Source organism: Semicossyphus pulcher, unplaced genomic scaffold (genome assembly GCF_022749685.1).
Source record: "Semicossyphus pulcher isolate SPU_LCO1_2020_fin unplaced genomic scaffold, fSemPul1.0.p SCAF_2, whole genome shotgun sequence".
Classification (NCBI taxonomy): Eukaryota; Metazoa; Chordata; class Actinopteri; order Labriformes; family Labridae; genus Semicossyphus; species Semicossyphus pulcher.
In genome coordinates, this window is record NW_027211693.1 from 14,292,136 (window position 1) to 14,313,758 (window position 21,623).

General features: G+C 41.9%; 1 protein-coding gene across 2 annotated transcripts in view; it reads left to right on the forward strand.

Annotated features, from left to right (window-relative positions):
* enox2 (ecto-NOX disulfide-thiol exchanger 2) overlaps positions 1–21,623 on the forward strand; it is a 199,572-nt gene that overhangs the window by 155,465 nt on the left and 22,484 nt on the right. For both annotated transcript variants that reach the window (XM_069669557.1, XM_069669558.1), the window contains 5 exons: positions 3,605–3,811; positions 8,225–8,458; positions 11,484–11,696; positions 15,380–15,486; positions 21,385–21,499. In XM_069669557.1, coding sequence (XP_069525658.1) covers positions 3,605–3,811; positions 8,225–8,458; positions 11,484–11,696; positions 15,380–15,486; positions 21,385–21,499 — 876 coding nt within the window. The remainder of the gene's footprint in view (positions 1–3,604; positions 3,812–8,224; positions 8,459–11,483; positions 11,697–15,379; positions 15,487–21,384; positions 21,500–21,623) is intronic.

Sequence of the window (21,623 nt, forward strand, 5' to 3'; positions counted from 1 at the left end):
GCTAGGTTAGCTCGTTTAATGTGAGTAATAACAGCTGGGCTAGCTCGTTTTAATGTGAGTAATAACAGCTAGGTTAGCTCGTTTAATGTGAGTAAAAACAGCTAGGTTAGCTCGTTTAATGTGAGTAATAACAGCTAGGTTAGCTCGTTTAATGTGAGTAATAACAGCTAGGTTAGCTCGTTTAATGTGAGTAATAACAGCTAGGTTAGCTCATTTTAATGTGAGTAATAACAACTAGGTTAGCTCGTTTAATGTGAGTAATAACAGCTAGGTTAGTTCGTTTAATGTGAGTAAAAACAGCTAGGTTAGCTCGTTTAATGTGAGTAAAAACAGCTAGGTTAGCTCATTTTAATGTGAGTAATAACAGCTAGGTTAGCTCGTTTAATGTGAGTAATAACAGCTAGGTTAGCTCGTTTAATGTGAGTAATAACAGCTGGGCTAGCTCGTTTTAATGTGAGTAATAACAGCTAGGTTAGCTCGTTTAATGTGAGTAAAAACAGCTAGGTTAGCTCGTTTAATGTGAGTAATAACAGCTAGGTTAGCTCGTTTTAATGTGAGTAATAACAGCTAGGTCAGCTAGAGTTAACCGTTGCTATGGATGCAGATCTCACTGTGAGTATAACAGACAGATTTTTAAACTGAAAAATAATCATTTTTAAATCAATAAAATAATTTCCAAATCAATATATTGTGTCAAATAATTGATTTCTTCGTAAATAGCAGTGTTATAATATTTGGGATAATTTATAGTGAGCAGGTTGTTATCGCAGAGGTCCTGCTCATCCTGGCAAAGTTCCATTCCGCTATAACAACCTGCTCACTGTACATTATCTTACTTATATACTGACAATTTAAAACGTTACAAATTTTTCTCAACCTGTCAATATCTGGTCTTTCTTTCTACACTTGACCCATTTATCAAATTATCTCACTTAAAGTGTCTCGCAATTACTTAAAGAGACACACGCATAAAGTTCGAATTTGGTCAAAAATCAGCCTGGCTGCAGCACCCACATGTTGTGTCAAAAGCTGCTCCCACTGTCCTCTCTGCTTCAGGTTCACCTGCTCTCATTTGCATAAGTAATGCAATCACTTGGACAAACTCTTTCATATGTTTCATAAGTTATTTCATGTATTTATTGTAATTCAGTCAGGAATAGTTCATTTGAATCATAGTGTATGAGCATATTGTCTTTGCATAAAATGCTAATGTGCTGAACAGTAGCACAGCAGTTATCTGAGAAGACAGCAAAATGATGTCACTCCTGCTAACTCTTGTTACTCACGAACAAATTACCCAACTGGAGCCAAATATACCAAAAACTTTCTCTTACAAAATTAAACATTTTTTATTTAATATACAACATGACACCTTGTTTTTCTACTGCACTGCACCTGTCCTCATTGCTCACCGTCCCCACCATCACCCACTCATGCACCGAAAAGGTCAGATAATTTGGGACTCTTTGTAGCATCTGCCAACAAAGCCTTTTCTTGCTATCCTAAGCTTTTTCTGCACTCACCTTTTCTTTTTTCTTTTTTTTTCTCTCCATCTCAACTGAAAACTAGTTTAATCCGCCAGCTCTGGAGGTCAGAGACTGAAATGTCAGTCAATATTTTGCTTTACCAGGCACATTTAAAGGGAAGAGGAGGGAGGGGAGGGAGGGGAAGAAGTGGTGGCTTCTTTGTGAAAAAGTTAAAAGAAAGGGACAGCGCTGGCTCGGACTCTGCAAAGTTTTTGTTGCAACTCTTCAGAGTGCTGCGTTAAAGTGCAAGGAGCTCTGACAGCAGAGGGATTATAAGCTGATAGAAAGCTAGAAGAAAACTCTTTTAGTATGTCACTTCTTAACATCCCATAAATATCTTTTGGTTTTGTAAAATATATCCCAGTAGGTTGGTTTATTATTATTATTATACTATTTTGAAGCGTCTTTAGAAGGAGCCCTCACGACAGGAACTGAATGTGAAGCAGTGAAAGCTCCTCAGTAATGATTATCTGCCTCCCAAAATAACTGAGCTCCTGAGTCAGTCCTGTAGAATTAGACTAACCACGCTGCTGAGAAACCTCAAGTCAGCCGTTTGTATCATGATCTCTGATTTTTCACTACTCAAAAGCCTGCACTACAGTTGTTTAAAGGGGTTGGAGTGAAGATGGAGCCTGACATATTGAGCCCAAGTTCTAAATGTATAGTTCTAATTAAGAGAATGTATGTCTTGTCCTTACAGACCTAAGTTGTGATGTCAGATGGTGCGTCTGTTTTTGGGGGCAAGAAGTGAAACCGAGCTGTCACATTGCATGGACTCTACTTTCTTGAACAGTTTAACAGTAATACACAACAGACCTTCCTGTAAAGTACAAGTAATTATTGTGAAGCTTTCTAACAACCTTTGGAGAGGGTTTCTCTGTTTGACAGAGAGGGAATGTTTGGTCTTTGATCACACATAAATGAGTTCTGTTGCTGCCTGAGTTACTCCACCCGGTGCTGATCAAACAGGCCCTCATGCTACACCTCAGGTATCAAACCGAGTTCAGCCTCAGTTCTTTTTCAGAGCATCGATATCTGTAAGAGCAAAAACAGTGAGTAACAATGACGGCGAGGCTTTTCCGGCTGACATCCGGACATGCAGCATCCTCAGCGTTCCGCTGATTAGCCGGGTTCACTCCTTGCAGACCCGGCTAATCACATTCATCATGGATGAGAAGCCTGATCTATTGGAGATTAGAACAGTCAACACTCATCTGTGTTGAAGAAGTGATTTCTGCAATGCAGGAGACCTTCCACATGAGAGCATTTGCAATCGCTTTGTGGCCAAAAGGATTTAATATTCATGCACGGGACGGTTTGATATGAATGTTTATCCTGCAAATAAAAGATGTGAGCATTGTGCTCCAAGTTATCATTATTCATGCATTAGGCTTTATCATTTTTTAGGTCATTAGCACCATATTGTAACATTTTACTAAATTGAATTTTGCAGCATCAAGCTCAAGCGTCAAGAAATGATTCAGACCTTTATTATTGTCAGTGTAATTGTGGAGTTTGACCTCAGATACTTTGTGAGATTTATTTGTCACATCTTCCCTCTGGATGTATTTGCTTTTGTTTTTGTCCCTCATTATGTATGGATTGGATGCTTTATCATGGAGGTCTCCTTCCCTTTCCTCCTTCAGAATCTCTCCTTAAATGTTTTTGATGGATGTACATATTTAAACTGAGTCTGTTTCTTCTTGTATGGGTGACTTTCACATCCATCATATTCTTGTTACTATACTTCTTACTTGTATGCATGTTTGATAGATTGATGCACCTGCTATGCAGTATAAACTTCCAGGCTTTATTATTTCTTTAACTCGTTGGTATCAGTGCGATTCAAATTCTAGCATTTGTGGAAAGAAACATAAATATAGCTGCTTTTTTTCCTCTTAGGTAGAATATTATTGCTCTTATTGGATTTCATTTTATTACCTGCACATAAAGGCGAGCATATGTACAGTTGACAGTTTTATCATTCAGGGTACTCCTATATGTGCAGTCTCAACGCGCCTCGTGATTGTTTGCACATGTGTGACCAGGTTTTCTCTCTGTTTCTCCACTTCGAACAGACCTCCCCCCTCCAGCCACGAGAGATCGCCCTCCAGGGTGTAAGACGGTGTTCGTCGGCGGTCTGCCGGAGAACGCCACCGAGCAGCTCATCATGGAGGTGTTCGGACAGTGCGGCGACATCACCGCCATACGCAAGAGCAAGAAGAACTTCTGCCATATCAGATTTGCCGAGGAGTTTACTGTGGACAAGGCTCTCTTTCTGTCGGGTAAGATTTCATTACCCGCAATCGCTCTCAAAGTTTGAGTTATGGGGGCCATTAGAAGCCACATGATAGGGTAGGTAGTATAAGCTTAGGGTTAAGGTTACCTCCTACCCTAACCTTAGGCCGTCATCTTCCATGCTCTCTCTTCTCTCCTCTCTTCCCTCATGAAAGTGAGGGAGTAGGGGGAGGGAGACCATCCAGGCACCTCACCCTGGCTTCTTTTCTAACACATCTCTCTCTACAATTTCTTCTCTCTTTCTTTCTCTTTTTCCCTTCTGTATTTAATTCAAAACATTATTGTAGTAATCGACGTTGTCAATACCTGGAGCTCGCATGACAGAGCCAGGGTCTGTAGAAGTTGGCAATGCCGCTCGGTTTTCAGTGGCTACCAGGGGTTTTCTTCACTGAGCACTTATCCTTATCATCAGGGCACAAGTATCTTGTGTTTAATTCAAAATCGATGTATAAGAGCCTTTGGAGTTCAAGAGAAAATACATCAAAACATCTGCTTCTTTAGGGCTTAAAAAGTTGAAAGTGAAAGCTGCAGATTTCTCAGTTGGGACAAATTATTTAACAATCTGCACATTAAATTCATAAACTTCAGGGTTCATTGTAAATTTTGAATTAACTCAATCAATGTTGCCATCTTTTGACAGAAAACATGCTTAATCCTCTTCCAAGAAACCCTGGCCACGGCTCCATGGGAACTGCCAACGAAAAAATGTAATTGCTCATAAACAAAGCTGCAATAATAAAGCCTGTAGGCTAAACCACAAACATAAAGAATCAGTCATTTATTCATGAGACTCTTATTTATATGTTAAGAAGATCATTAAAAGAACATTCAGTAATGGGGGAAAAATGCGTGCAGAACCAGTAGCCTCTCCCTCTTTACCACTTCATTAGGCTAACTTATAGAAAGGGCTGCTTGTACGCTCACAGGTTGAAATTAATGAGAGTTTCACTACAAGATATAAATGACCATTATGTACAAACAGAAGCAGCTTCAGTAACCATGTGAAACAAGCTTCTTATCTGGAGCCCAGGCCTGTTACGTCTCTCCTATATTCTCCTTTAAAAAACCCATTTAACTTAGCAGCCGCTTCAGTAGCATCCCCAGCGTTATTAAGCGTGTGTTCATGCATGTGCAAATGTGTGCGTTTGTGTGAGCATGAGAGATCCTCCTATTCGGTCTTGCCTCCATCCCTACACTGAGATGTGAGAGCTGAGGCCAATATATTAGACAGATGACAGAGCTGTGTAGTTTTCCCATAAATAATACCTCACCCACCCCCACACTCACATAACCGTACATACACACCCTGTGCAGAACAACACAGCCGCCGATGACGCACACACCAGCAGCCGCAGAGATATCCTCGTATGAAATATGGAAGAACAGTTGTAGATTTTGAGAACAGACTGAAGCAGAAACCCTGCAACTCTTGCTCATTTCTTTTCCTGTTTGCGCTGGCATCCAGCACTACCTCCTGCGATGAGTGTGTTCAGCTTCATGGGCATCATTACTATGTCCAGCTAGAGACGCACTCAATATGTGTACCCGAGCACTTGCACTTATCGTTTTGAACCAATTAAATCACCAAATGGGTATGATTTCACTCCAGATCCACAACCAGCCATTAGAGGAAATTGAGTAAGGAGGGAGAGCTCGAGGATAAGAGGGAAGTAGTGTAGAGAAGAGGGGGTAATGAGGGGTATTGTTGTCTTTTAGTACCCACTAGAGAAGTAATTGGGCTCTGTAAGACTCTCTAGTGTATTGACAAAATGATGCAGGCGGTCTGGACTCCACTAAACTGTACTGCTACTGTACATTCTCTCATAAGAAGGGATGCAACAAGTACAGTAGGTAATGATGAGGACAACGATTGAGGTGGGCAACAGTTGGCTTGTTTAGTGCTTTGTGGTGTTAATTTTAGCAGCTGCTTTAGATTTAGTCTTAGTCTTTACACTAAAATGCTGATTAGTTTGAGTCATATTTTAGTCATTTTTACTTTTTATAATTTTAGTCCAGTTTTATTCGACAAAAACTATAATTTTAGTCCAGTTTTAGTCAATAAAGTCATAAATTTTTTTTTTTTTTTAATGTTTTCTCTCTTTAAAATAGTTAATTTAGCCTGATACAGGTTCAGTCTGGAGTAACGCGCCTTACTTTCATTAATTATTTTCTGAAAATGTTCTCCACAGGTAATTAAGACCCTCAGCTGAGGATATACTGTACATATGTAAACTTTTGGAATGTAACGTTACACATGTAAAGCCACAGAACGAAGCCGTGTAGTTGCAGCAGCACATGCTGCACATTCCTCTCTTGCCTTATTTGCAGCAGCGGTGCTGGTTTTTACCAGAACAACTTTTATATATTCATCATCGCTTCTCATTTAAACAGTCTGACTGAAGCAGACAGCCGATGATCACTCCTTTTTGTGTGGAAAAAGCGTCAAATGATGCGTCAAGTGAGCGCGCACAGAGCCTGAAGCAGAAAGCCTGAGTTAACAGAGAAAGTTCATAACCGCCTTCGTCATAGTAGCTGTTATCTCAAACTGGTGCTTGAGGCTTTGTTGTGCAAGCTTACATAAATAAAGCCTGGATATGTTGAACTTGCTTCATTGTACAGCCCTCCAATTTGCGTGGATGCAGTCATGTTGTTGCCATGGGGGGTCTGCACACGCCCCTCAACCAATTCAGCTAGTTGCAGGAATTCATTGCTCGTATTTTGACAGACAGTGCGGGAAAATATCATATCATAGATTTTAAATGTCTGACAGCCCACCACTGACACTTGAAATGTCTCATCAGAGTTTTTATTATCAACGATCTATTTTTAGCTCGTCAACGTCCCGTCTTCGCCATGAAAAAATTATCATTGACGAACATTTATCGTCGTAATTTTCCTCAGCGAAATTAACACTGATTGAGAGTGAGTCACAGGCGGAAACAACCCTACAACATATACAGGAAAGTTAATGCAGAGCTTGTCTCCTGCTCCTAATTTCCCATTTTGCTATTAAGTTCACAAATCAAATCAAGCTCACTCCTCCAGGCTTGCTTTTCATTTGCATAAAACAGATGCGTGACGTCCCATTAAATTATTCTGTTTAAAGTTTGTTTTTTTAATTTGATAAGCAATCTAAAAGGTGTAATACTTCCATTATTTGATGGAGTATTTTTGCAAAATCACTGATAAATTTGCGCTGTTTAAGAAAAGAGCCGTTACAGATGTGATTCAGAAGTGTGGAGTTGACAGCTGTCAAGAATTAGAGGCACTGGAGCATTTCAGTGCTGAAGTGGCTCAAGGTGGAACAACAAAACCGTGAAATCCCCAGTCTGAATCTGACTTGTGAGCTTTGTCACATGTCGCCCTCTTCCCCCTCTCTCTCTCTCTCCCTTTGTTTCATGTTGCTCTCTACAGTCAAATATTTACTAATAAGACTAAGAGGCTACAGCCATGAAGCGGCTATGCAGGGCTGCACTTAGGCACAGCTGTGGATTAAGCTAAATGCTAACATCAGTATGCAAAGACAGTAGGATTCATCCTCTGTGGATCCTGAATGTCTGTAGAACATTTCATGACAATAAATCCAAAAGTTGAACTTGGAGGAGTTCAAGTATCTTGTTCACGAGTGAGGGTAAAATGGATCGTGAGATTGACAGACGGATCGGTGCAGCTATGGCAGTAATGGGGGCGTTGTACCGGACTGTCGCGGTGAAAAAGGAGCTGAGCCTGAAGGCAAAGCTTTTGATTGACCAGTCGACCTACGTTCCAACCCTCACCTATGGTCACGAGCTTTGGGTAGTGACCAAAAATATGAGGTCGCAGAGGAAATGAGTTTCCTCCACAGGGTGGCTGGGCCCTGCCTTAGAGATAGGGTAAGGAGCTCAGGATAGAACCGCTACTCCTTCGCATCTCAAGGAGCCAGTGGAGGTGGTTCCGGCAGCTGATTAGGATGCTTCCTGTGCATCTCCCTTTGGAGGTTTTCCTGGCACGTCGAACTGGGGGGAGATCCCAGGGCAGACCCAGAGCTCGCGGGAGGGATTATATATCCTGTCTGGCCTGGGAACGCTTCGGGATCCCCCAGGAGGAGCTGGAAAATGTTGCTGGGGAGACAGACATCTGGGTCAACTTGGAAGAGCGGAAGATGATGGATGGATGGATGGATGGAAACCCAAAAGTTATTGAGATTACAATATTAATCAAACTAGTGGATCAAAAGACTGACGCCATACAATGAAAAGAAAATTGTATTAAAGAAAAGGTATCATTAAGGGACATTTACAGCCTGCAAAATCACAGCACACTGTGAAATTAAAATACAAATGTCTGAGCAGACAGATTGCTTCATTTAAATTAAAGTCCCCTGCTTCTCCCTTATTATTTTACACTTTTATCTTCCATAGGTTATCGTATCCGCTTGGGCTCCAGCACAGACAAAAAAGACACGGGCCGTCTCCACGTGGACTTCGCCCAGGCCAGGGACGACCTCTACGAGTGGGAGTGTCACCAGCGCATGTTGGCCCGAGAGGAGAGGCATCGACGCAAAATGGAAGAGGATCGCCTACGACCGCCCTCGCCTCCTCCCATCGTCCATTACTCCGAACACGAGTGCAGCCAACTGGGGGACAAGATCAAAGGTAAGTAGAGATGGCAAAATATAAATATGTGCCGGATATAAAAGCGCAAACAGAAAAATGGAGCTCGATAAACTCATTCATCTCATGTGGAAAAAAGTATTTGCTATAATCATCCCAAGGACATTCACAAAAACAAATTCAAATTGTCTCAGAGAAGCAAACACAAGTTGAATTGGAAGTATTTATGCAACTACAAACAGACAGGGTGGGGAATAAGGTAAAAGAGTAAGTGCTGCTCCTGCTTGTCTGTCTGTGTGCGTGCAGGGGACACCCAATACATCCAAGGCATTATGGGAATGGTCTTAAACTGCAGCTGGTAAAACTGACAAAGCCGTTCTCTAATGTTCCAACAAATTCAGGGATTTGTTTTCAAGAGACGTTACACAAAAGCTGTTAAACACGGTATATCAGTTTACTCGTCCCTCAGCACATGCTCCCCCTCGCTCTCTTATCTTGTCCTTTCTCCTCCACTCTGCCTCGCCTGCTTTCTTTTCTGCTCAACCTCTCCATTTCCCCCCCCTCTTCCCCGCTTTCCCTCAGGTTTCTGGCTGAATAAACTTGTTTGACTAATGAGCAATGACACTTCCAGGTCTCAGTCACTGTTGCCCGTTAACAAAATGGCTGTGACTTTCTGCCTCTTCACCATCTGCTTGGGTCTTTCTCAGTTCTCGCTTCCTTGGCCCGGGTGTAAAGAATGAACGCAGTGATGTTGTAGCCAAGGACTTGTTTCTAATTACTCTGGGCTGCTGTTGTAAAAACACACATCCTGGCTATTTGCTGCAAATTTAGGTTCACTCAACCCAGAATCTTCCATCCAGAGGGAAAGGGAGTTTAGCCCTTTTCATGACATTGCATGCTTCGCGTCAGGGTCCTGCTCACCCTACGGGGTTCCGTTCTGCGATAACAACCTGCTCACTATACATTATCCCGCTTATTACACGACTATTTACTTGGAAAGCAATTATTTGACACAAAATATTGATTTGGATAATAATAATTTTAGAAACTTAAAAATGATTATATTTCTGTTTTCCATTTAAAAATACTCTGTTACACTCATAGTGAGAGCTGCGTCCATAGCAACGGTTAACTCTGTGGCCTCCCTAAAATAAGCTAATCTAGCCGTTATTACTCACATTAAAATGAGCTAAGCTAGCTCTTAATACCCACATTAAAATGAGCTAACCTAGCTGTTTTACTCACATTAAAATGAGCTAACCTAGCTGTTAATACCCACATTGAAATGAGCTAAGCTAGCTGTTATTACTCACATTAAAATTAGCTAACCTAGCCGTTATTACTCACATTACAATGAGCTCAGCTAGCAGTTATTACTCACATTAAAATTAGCTCAGCTAGCTGTTATTACTCACATTAAAATGAGCTAACCTAGCTGTTTTTACCCACATTGAAATGAGCTAAGCTAGCTGTTATTACTCACATTAAAATGAGCTAACCTAGCTGTCTTTACCCACATTGAAATGAGCTAAGCTAGCTGTTATTACTCACATTAAAATGAGCTAACATAGCTGTTTTTACCCACATTGAAATGAGCTAAGCTAGCTGTTATTACTCACATTAAAATGAGCTAACATAGCTGTTTTTACCCACATTGAAATGAGCTAAGCTAGCTGTTATTACTCACATTAAAATGAGCTAACATAGCTGTTTTTACCCACATTGAAATGAGCTAAGCTAGCTGTTATTACTCACATTAAAATGAGCTAACATAGCTGTTTTTACCCACATTGAAATGAGCTAAGCTAGCTGTTATTACTCACATTAAAATGAGCTAACCTAGCTGTCTTTACCCACATTGAAATGAGCTAAGCTAGTTGTTTTTACCCACATTAAAATGAGCTAAGCTAGCTGTTATTACTTGCATTAAAATGAGCTAAGCTAGCTGTTATTACTTGCATGAAAATGAGCTAAGCTAGCTGTTTTTAATGCATTAAATGAGCTAACCTAGCTGTTAATACCCACATTAAAATGAGCTAAGCTAGCTGTTTTTACCCACATTAAAATGAGCTAACCTAGCTGTTTTTACCCACATTAAAATGAGCTAACCTAGCTGTTTTTACCCACATTAAAATGAGCTAAGCTAGCTGTTTTTACCCACCTTAAAATGGGCTAACCTTGCTGTTTTTACCCACATTAAAATGGGCTAAGCTAGCTGTTAATACCCGCATTAAAATGAGCTAAGCTAGCTGTTAATACCTGCATTAAAATGAGTAAGCTAGCTGTTTTTACTCACATTAAATGGAAACATTTCCACTGATGGTGAAGTAAGACACAGTAAACGGGACCACAGGAATCAGCGCAGCACACGATTGCTGTTTTCTGTCTCATCACTGTCAGTCTGATGACATTTTCTTTTCCATTCACCATCTTTAAACACCTGCATATCTCATACTGTGTTCTGTTCAATGTTTACTTCATTTCATGTAATTAACCAATCAGAATCAAGTATTAAACACAGCCGTGTAATTCATTCGTATACTCCACACCAAATGTCCTCTTGATGACGAGAACTCCTTACCTAGGCCACCTCTGAATTCTTCTTTCTTTATGTCTCTGAGATGTTCTTGAAGTCTGTGAAGCTTTTCTTTGCTGCCAAGCTAATGACAGTCTGTCATATATACAGTCTTCTTATATCCTTTCATCCAATGTATTTTTGTTCTGCTCTCCTTGTTCTCTTTAGCTTACTGTTATTTTTAGTCTTTTCTCAGTGTCACCTTGCTCAAATTAACCCTGACTTAACTGTGTCTACTTTTCACTCCACAAAATAATAATTTGCAATTCATGTTGCTATATTTATTTACTTTATTTTAAGTTACCTGTCATTATACTTTTCTAAATATGTCATATAACAGAAACTTTATTTTGGCAAAGTTTTGACTTCTTTTATGGCTTCCCAGACACTGCTTTCACCACCTTTACCGTCCTTGGATAGCACAGGATTGATGTATTTTTGCTTGTATAGAAACTGACTCTCCCTTTCTCTGTGCCCACACCTCTTGGCCAGACGACGGCAAGTTTCCCGAAGCGGTGCGTGTGCTCCTGACCTGGTTGGAACGAGGCGAAGTGAACCGCAGGAACGCCAACAACTTCTACTCCATGATCCAGTCGTCTAACGGTCACATCCGCCGGCTGACAGGCGAGAAGAGTCAACACGAGAAGGAGATGGAGGAGGCCAAAGACAAGTTCAAGACCGCCCTGGCCGGCATACTGGGTCAATGTGAGTCTTATGTTCTTCATCACACACACTACAGACCTGAATGTGAACAGTTTATACTGGATATAATTTCGTTTAAAGATCAAAGATAAGTTCAGGATCACTCAAACTGAGCGAGAGAGGGTAACTTGTTTTAAAATCACTACTAGAGGATGTTTTTTTGTTCTTTTTTTGTGCAGTATGTGTGCAGGAGGAGGATAGGAAGGAATAAAAACCATGGTGTAAGTTACAGAATATAAAGGTACAGTAGGTTGCAGGGCGATATACAGTTCACGATTAAAGACAAAATACCGGTCAAGACTTTTGTGCCTGAAGATGCTGAAAACAGGTAAGTATAACACGATGCACAGAGCATGTGCACTCAGTATTTTAAATCAGGAAGAACAAAACATAGTGAATACAAGGGTTATTCATTTAAATAGCATCATAGAAGCCATCATGTTTGTTTTTGGGAGGATGGCTTAAAGGTAAGTTTGTTATTTCTCCCTACAGTGTTGTCATTTATTCCTCTAAGATAGGAGCATCTTAAACATTAAAAGAAAATCATGCCAGAGACTGCAGTGGGATATTATTCAGACGAAAATAGTAAGTTGCCTAACACATTCATCGCATGAATACACTGGAGGGCAGACATGTACAGTAAATGCATGCTTTAAGATGAAGAACAGCCAAAGGCGAAACAGCTCCTACCCACCTTTTGACAGCTTCATCTGTGCTGCCCGAAGCACTTTGTCTCCACATAGACAATGCAAACATCCTTCAACACAAAGTGGAGACCGTGGTTTCTGCTTCGTTTATTGTTAAATAAGTAAATATAACATAGAGAAGACGTACAAGGTGTACGTGGGCGGGTATGTGTTTGTATATGCAACAGAGAGAGGGAGAGTTGCTGTCCTTGTGTTAGCCATGCGCCATCATTTCAGCACATGCAAACACTTTCCTATTTATGACTTTGTCTTCCTTGTGCTGCATTGCTGATCATATTAATGATGCAACACAGAGACTGGACTCGTGAAGAGGATTTACATGGGGACTACACCCTGTCCATGCCTCATAGATTCAGCCTGTCTAAGCTTTCCATCCGCACAGGGCTGATGTTATATGTCGCCTTTAAGGTCAGTTCACCCAGCTCACAAAAAAAGTATCTCGCCTATAGATGGATAGATGGATAGACTTGCATACAAGCTCAAAGGCCTGAAGGTCTGTCTGTGCCCTTTCCTCCCTTCTCTGACTTCACCATCGATCTGCTCCATCAAATTACAGGGTGCTGGGAAGAGGCTATTGATCCCTGCACTGCTCTGTCTCTCACCACTCTGCAAACACATACACACTTAGCTGGTGGTCATATTGAGTCCACCCCTGTGTTCATTAGGACCTCTGGGATACACAGACCACCCATACGCTCCTGCATGACCACCCACATGTCAACATATGGAGAGGTTTGAGGGGGGGAATGACTCTATCAATACACTGCAGTGAAGGTGAAATCTGACACAGACTTTACAGACACAGATCAGCTGTCAGTATAGACATCACATGTAGGAACTGTTGACACCTCAGAGTTAAAGGTCTGACTGAGACTCCTTGAAGAAGCTCGCTCAGATTAATACAGTGTTAGGTTTCTTGACAGTCATTTTAAACGAGGAGAGAAATCTACATTAGGAAAGGAAAGCAGGAACGCTGTGCTACTTTTAACAAGGTGTCCTTGGGCAAGTTTCCCACTGCTGCTGTGAAGCTTCACTGTGGTCAACAGTGGCACACTTCAAGTAGGTTATTTTTGGAAGCTGCCAGTTGCTTAGCAAAATATCCCTTGTTAAACCAATATTAAACAAGACAAAGATGCAGCCGTGCTGGCAGCTCTTTGAGCCTGTTCTTACTGTACACACGGCACATGTTAGCATGTTAATATTTGCTTTAGAAGAACACTCACGGCTGATGGTAATTATTTTCTAGGTATTTGCTAATGCAATTAAGCATGAAGAAGAAGAAGAAGAAGACATGCTTTATTAATTAAATGTCTTCACTCTGTTATTACAAACACGCTACACAAACATAGGCTCGAAATACACACATGCACAAGCAGGACTTTATGGACGTGCATTAATGGAGAGATGTCAGAGTGAGGGGGCTGCACATTGACATGCACATGGGGGGCTCGGTGCCTTGCTCAAGGGCAGCTCGAGTGCCCAGGAAAGGAACACTGGCGCCCCTCCAGCTACCAGCCCCGATTCCATGCTTGGTCCGTACCAGGACTTGAACTGGCCAACCTCAGGTACCAAAGAAAGCTTGGTAAATACAAATAATATGATAGGAGGTTGGTAGGTAATACTCTTTATCCTGAGTGTTACGTCAGGCCTAGGGGAAACTGGAGCGCACAGTGCACAACGTGACCCCCAGTGGCTTATAATTCTATCTCTTTCCAACAGTCAGTTATAAGTGAAGAAGCCTTTCGGATGAGAGGTGAAACGTCTTCAAGAGCTTCAACTAAGTCCAGTTGCCTCTGTATTAAGCTTAGAATTACCATGACCTGGATGACTGAGAACCTTCACTGACGTGACCCCCTGTCCTTTCCTCACTCCCACAGAAGACAGTCAAACGAATATGCAGTCCACAGTCTCTGACTTATTTTCACAAAGTCGAAAAACTTCAGGGAGAGCAGTGCCAAAAAACAAACAGAGCATCTTTACCAATAACCCAAACTGTCTTACCTCAATAATGAAAAAGACAAGAAATACAAATTTCTTATCTAACTCCCTAACAGAAAAAACAGGAGGAAAAGGATGGATCAAAAGAAAACACTACTCTGCTCTACCACTACTAGGACTGCGTTTCAGATTTCAAATGTATTTACGGTGTTTACAAGATTTATTGAATTTCGCACACGCTATCATCCACTTCTCTCGAAGACGCTGAAACACTACGGTGGGGTTGGGAGTGAAGGAAGAAGGCAGGGCGAAGTCTACTTCTGCAACAGCCACCTGCAACACAGCAGCGAGAGAGAAACACACAGAGACAACAGCACCTACCCCAGGCAGGGAGGCAGAACAGCATCACACAGATGAATAAAACATGAACTAGACCCATAATATGACTCATAACATGAGACTGACATGTATTACATTTCAAGGCAATCCATGTAAAAGTTATCAAGACATTTTACAAGAAGCCATCATGTCAATTTCACGCTTGTGTTGGAGAAAGACTTCATTAGTATCCATCCTCTTAAGACCATTTATGTCTGTGCAAAGTTTCATGGCAGTCGAGCCACTAGATGAGAGATATTCCTGTCCAGACAAGTGTCAATCCCTCCCGCTAAAAAAGTCAGTATCAGCAGAGCTGCAGTGTTAAAGGGCTTTATTCTAAATGAACCAGTGTGTGCTATATAATGTATGTGTGTTGGAAAATGTATGACTAATTTAAGTTTTGCGTGTGGGACCAAACATGCACGAGATGATGCTCTGGCATCAGCAGGTAAGTAGATCACACGCTTGCACACGCACATATAAACGCACAAACACCATACACGTGCACACACAAACACAGACACACACACATGCACACACAGATCTTTACATCCCTAGTTGACAACACTTTCTCACTCCTCTGCTCCTTCCCACCTGCCCTCTGTCTTTCTCTCTCTCTCTGTCTCTGGATGGTCTCTGGTCCTTCCCTGCATCCCGCCACAGTTGAACAGATTGTGTCTGTATTCCAAGCCGCTTCCAAACAAAAGGCATGGGACCATTTCTCCAAAGCTCAGCGCAAGAACCTGGACATGTGGCGCAAACAAGCAGAGGTTAGTACACTTTGATTTCATCCTGTTGTTCACATGATTTATGGACAATTAGACTTACACCGTTTTGTTCCCCACATGTTTCCCTTTTTAATCATCGTAAAGTTATTTATTTTTCTATTGATAGTTAGAATGCTTACATAATGAAGCTGAAACTTTAACAAATGAAGAAAAAAATCACAAGTGAACAGATCAGACTCCCTGCAACAGTAAGTAAATGAATCCAGGCTGCAGCACAGGTGCGTGCTTTCTCCAGCCAGTGTGAGACACACACAAACACCCAGGTCCAAACCTCTCCCCCTCTCCCTCCTTCCCTCCGTCCAACAATGCCCTCCCCCCTTGAATTGATCCAAGCTGCTGGGTGAGTTTTCCATCTCTAAGGGTGTCCAGGACACAGGTAAATGTAAACAAGCCTTCTCCCCTCTGCACCGACAAAATTGAAGATTTGAAGTGGATGTGTGAGGAGGAACATCTTGAGACATAAAAGCGTATTCATTGCTCACCATTTTTTCCTCTTTGCAACGTGAAGTATTAGTTAACATGATGATGGGTCCTTTGTAATGGAGGGTCTTGAGTGTGGTGCAGTCCTGGGTCTAATGGACCATATAAGATCATATCCAGTTGGTAAGTTTCTTTGAGCCTCAGTATGAAAAACAGATTAAAGGCACAATTTATAGTCTTATTCAGACATGCACTCATGCAACTATAGCCACAGAATCTCACAGCAGAGGCAGCAAGCAACTTGTTCAAAACTTCTTGTTGAAGGTAGGTGTTGCAAAATGTTCAGATTTGCTGCAGAATCATGAAGATAATGAAATGAATAATCTGAGTCTGTGCCCGTCTTTTCAGCTGCTGCTTTTTATAGCTTGTGTCGAGGTCTTTTAGCACATACTTGATGACTTAGCAGGAAGCTGGATGATGCATGTTTATAAGCAATGCTTGAGTACATCCGGGGTTGTATGACATCAGTTAAGACCGCTTTTGCATATTTGTTCTCCCTCGCTCTGACCTCAAGGGTCTCTCAAGGATCCATTCATCCGGGACTCGCGCTCCCTATATGTACGCTGCAGCAGGAAGTATTAAACTCTATTATGTGAAGAAGAGAGTTTTCATCAGGCCTTAGGGATCTGTCCATTCTTTCTCAGCCTTCTTTTATACTGTGTTGTATACACAGAGCATACGCCAGGGAGTACAACATGAGCATAGATGCAAGTGAAAGAGACCCCTGTGGGTGGATTCTTCACTGCAGGATATGTGCTCATTCAGAAAACAGTCTTTTAAATGACATCTTTCATTTGTAGTTTTTCCCTCTTGCAGCGACTTTATTTGCTGTGAGAATAGACTTTATTGACTTTCAGAATGACACCACATACACTGTGTTTTGTGTATTATATATATTTATATAACAATGTCTGTGTGTCTCACTTTGAGAAACAAACAGACAGATGAAGTCGCTTGGGCTCAAAGCTCTTGTTGCAGCATTTTCCAGTCTGTTTAAGCAGGTTTATGCACAGTGAGGAATCGCATGCTGAACTGGCGAAAATGAAACTATCTTAAAAGGTTTTAAAGTGGTAATCTCGAAGATCTCAGTTCAGTTCTCTTTGGCGGCAACTGTGGCGATAAATGGTAATTGCGGAGCACACTTCCCAGATATCCAAACAGTGTTGCATGTGTGACGTCAACAGTTGGCTCCGGTTGTAACTCTTGATTTTCCTCGCTGACGGTCGCTTTCAGCTTTGGATTTTCACTTATTTTTGAAGTTGTATCTGTAGTCATCGATCTTTTCTTTGTTTGTTCAGCCATAGTAGATTACTGTTTACTCGCAACACTTGCAGAGACCGGAAAAGCAGCCGCTTAGCTCCGCCTACCCTCTCTGACAGACCAACCACTGCTGGCTGATGGAAAACACTTCACTAACTGCGCGCTGATTTTTTCTGCGAAAGTCGCCACAGACACCCAGTCGATAATTCTGCAAATGCAAAGGCTTTCATCAGTGGGCCATAGGCTCAATCACCATTGTGTTACCTCATTCAGCGATAGATAGAGACTTAACAGACATTTATTTAAATGAAAATCTTCCAGATTATCACTTTAAAATTAATATTACTCTGGTTAAGACACATTTTTGCCACCCAGCTACCCTAATCAACATTTCTATTTAACACTGGATCCAATGATTAAAGTGAAACTGGTACAGAAAACTAGTGCATCTCAGTTAGCCATCCCCCTCAGCTTTACGATGCGCTTTCCAGCTCAGTGTTGTGCTTTTACAGATGCAACTTCTCTCTCCTCCCCAGCATCACTTCCAGCAGGAGCAACAGCAGGCAGCTGTTTTTACTGAAACTGCTCTGAAAGCCAACGATCGTCCACACGCTCAGCACGAAACACAGTTAGTTGGGAGCAATTGGCAAGTAAAGAAGCAGATATTTTTCTCAGAGGTCGAAAGGAAAAATAGCTGAAAAAGAGTAAATATTGGACCTGCATTCATCAGGTGGCAAGAAACATGACCCCAAATAAACTGTACAGACTTTGGGATATGTAACTGTTTATATCAATGTTTTATTTACAGCTTGTGTCTGATTCCTCCACTGTGAGTAGCCAAAGATCTGTCACTGCAGGTTTAGAGTTTCATTATTTAACTCACAGGTAGTTTGCTACACCAAACAGAAACAGCTCTGATTCTGCATTTCTTACCATGACTTATTATGATGTTTGGCTAACCTGACAGCAAACAGTTGCCTGCTTACACATCAAACAGTCCTTTTTTTTGGGTCATGTTTCTGGCAACTTGATGCAGACTTTGCCAGAAATCTTTGCTTTGATCACCATCAGCTACTGAGTAAATATTTGGGAGTCTCGGCTTGAATATCATCACCGATGACTTGTTTGCTTCAGCTCTTCTCACTTCTCGCTGGGCTGCTGAAGCACACCGAGCCGGCCTTTGCTGGATACTGTTGCCTTTGGGTTGTACTGTACAGACTGTGGGTGTAATTAGAGCTATGAGGTAAAACTACACATTCTGTGTGTGAGTCAGAGAACCAAAATAATGACCTAAAAGTGTCAAAAAGTTGCACAGGTGGGTGGTAATGTCAGACACTTTCAGCACAGGTGGTAATTATTTCAGTGATTTGATTTAAAATCTTAAGGCAGGTTTATTTTCACCATATAGGCCTGTGTGGCGCAGGCAGCTTCTAACCACAGAGCATAAGTAAGGAAGTGAAATGGCTCCGGGGTTGTTTATCATCAAATAGGCAGCCACTCTTCGTCATTGTAAATTCAGTATGATTCTTTAGCCTGGAGGTGAAATATGGAGGAGCGAGCGGCGGTGTTGAGTAGCTGCAGCTCCCAGGCAGAATCAAACAACAGCTGCCTCCCTCTATCAGTGTTTTTATGTGATGTGTGCGCGCGTGTGTATGCGGTGGATGTATGTGTGGATGCAGTGCGCCATACACACCAGATGGTTGTGTGTCTGCGTGTGCTCGTGTTGTGTAGAGTACCTGTTTGACCTCTGCCATAGGCTCGGGCTGATAATGTCAGCTGACAGATGGTTGTAAGTTTAGTTACTCTGAGGCTGCTGTTTGCTCCCTTTACCTTTTTTTAGGAGTTTTTTTTTTACCCTGTTGTCGTAAATTAGTCATAGTAGTCACTGTGGTTGTCACTACACATGTTCCTGTGTGTTTTAATAGTTTAAATCGTAAAGTCAGAACACTTTCCATCTGTTCAACATGTGTTCTTTTACGCTGTTAATGTGTGATTTTATTACATCTAGCGTGAAGGCCAGATAACCTTGTGGGAAGTAAATAATATGTTAGGTGACTGAAGATGAGGAAAGTGATATTTTCTTTTAATTAAAATCTGCTTTCAACACATTTTGTGATTAATAGAAAAACGAAGTAGTCCGTCCACCCCTAACCTGTTCGGGGTCGCAGGGGGGTCATTGGGCGAGAGGCGGGGTACACCCTGGACTGATCAGCAGTCAATCACAGGGATGACACATAGAGACAGACAACCTTCCACGCTCACACCTACAGGCAATTATAGATCTACATATTAAGCTAACAAGCATGTCTTTGGACTGTGGGAGGAAGCCGGAGCACCCAGAGAGAACTCCACACATGCACGGAGAGAACATGCAAACTCCACACAGAAAGGTCCACTTCGTCTGAAACAGGATTTGAACGAGGAACCATCCAGCTGTGAGGCGACAGTGCTAACCACTGCACCACCGTGCCCCTTAATAGTCCAAATGAGCCAAGTTGAAGTGTCAGAGTCTAAAGATGATAGCGATCACTTCCTTCTGCTGGGTAAAATCTGCAACCATTGATTATTCTAACAATAAATCAGTTTAACCAATCGATTGTTTGTTTGGTCTTAAAGTTGGCAAAAAAATTTCATCAGTGCTTCCCAAGGCCGAAGATGAGTTCATGAAATGTCTCGTTTCTCTCGTTATCAGAGTAGTAGTAGTAGACAGCTTATCAAATAATCATTGCAGGAAGCGCTGGTTTAGCTAAGTGGTTAAATTCTGTGTCCCATGTACAGAGGGGACAGTCCTCAGTGCGGCATCCCCGGGTTCGACTCTCTCAATAAAGGCGTGAAAAGGCCGAAAAATAACTGTTGGGGGGGGAAAAAATCATCGGGGCTCTAGATTTGATCTCACTGTAAAGCCTTATTTTAGCAGTGATTGTAGCTCAGCACTTAGCATTATCATTCGCAATAAAATGATAACTCTGTATAACTAATCATCTTTTAATAAACTGTTACAGAGAAATCCATAGCGTTATATATAGCCTTTGTTTAGACGTGGTCTCATTCTCAGCAGAGACCTGCTTAGACGGTCATGAAGTGTGTTATAAAGCTTTTGTTCCACTAATACTCGAAAAATCTATCTCTCTTAATTTCCTCGTCTTTATGTTTTGCCCACGTCTATAAGCCGAGCATGTTTACCCGTATGTCTGACCCTGACCCAAAGGATGGTCGTCTACTAAAGACGTGTTTACTTTCGACCCTCTTACGTATAGAAATCTTTTCACTCTTTGTCTCTTTACAGCATATACCGCTGGACTCTCTATTCTCCTGTTCCATTAGCATTAAACCTCTTCCTTTGCATGGAAACACTGTGTGCTGCTGCAGCTCCGACATCACAATAGGGAATGAAAGCTGAATGGATTTCACAGACAAATGCACGCACAGATACTGGTTTGGTCAAAGCATGGACCTAATGTGTAGCGTGTGTAATGTTTCTGGAGGTTTTTGTTTGTTGGTCTTGCTTTTCTCCCGAGACACACCTGGAAGGTTTGGTCTATTCAGTGTGTTGACCTTAATCTTTAAACCTTTTAGAAACCTGCTTGTGGTTACGGGTCTGCAGATGGATGTAGTCATTAGAGATTCAGTCTGTGAGGCTGAAGTAAAGCAGACACGGTCTGCTTTTACACCTGTGGGTTTCTGTGTGAGCAAAACACATGGATGTAAAGCAACTGTAAGCACTAAGGCACATTTCATGCTTTGTCAGGCTTAATCAGTGTCTTCTGAAGTTATAGTGACAGGAGCTGTGGTTGCCACTGTGTGTTTCAGCTACACGAATGTGCTGTTTTCTCAAAGTAACAAGAACGGCAACTAAAAAAAAAAGTGTGTAGTCTGGCTATATTTGTGCTACCATCTGCCTTCTCGCTGTGCCAGAGGAGGAGTTCAGCCCCAGCTCTGAGACCGAACTCTCCATCTTTATTCATCTACACTCCTTTGTTCTGTACTGATCTGCTCCTCTCAGCTAATGCTTAACATTTACAGTGAAATCAAAGAGATGCCTCACTGATGATCCCAATCCCAATAGCACCTGCATAAGCATGCATCCCCCATGAGTCTTTGCAGATCTGACCCGCCCCTCTTTTTGCTCGTGTTTTGCAGGAGATCCGAAACATGCACAACGAGCAGCTGATGGGCATCAGGCGAGAGGAGGAGATGGAGATGTCTGACGATGACATGGAGGACACTCCTGACAGCAAAGACTCAGAGGACTCAGGTATTCATGCCCATACATGTACACGCAATTCACACTTCCGTCAACATGACAGGCCATACAGTGATCAAGGCCTCCAGAGGACGAGCACAGAGAGCGTTCAAATCACAGAGGGAGACAGCTGACA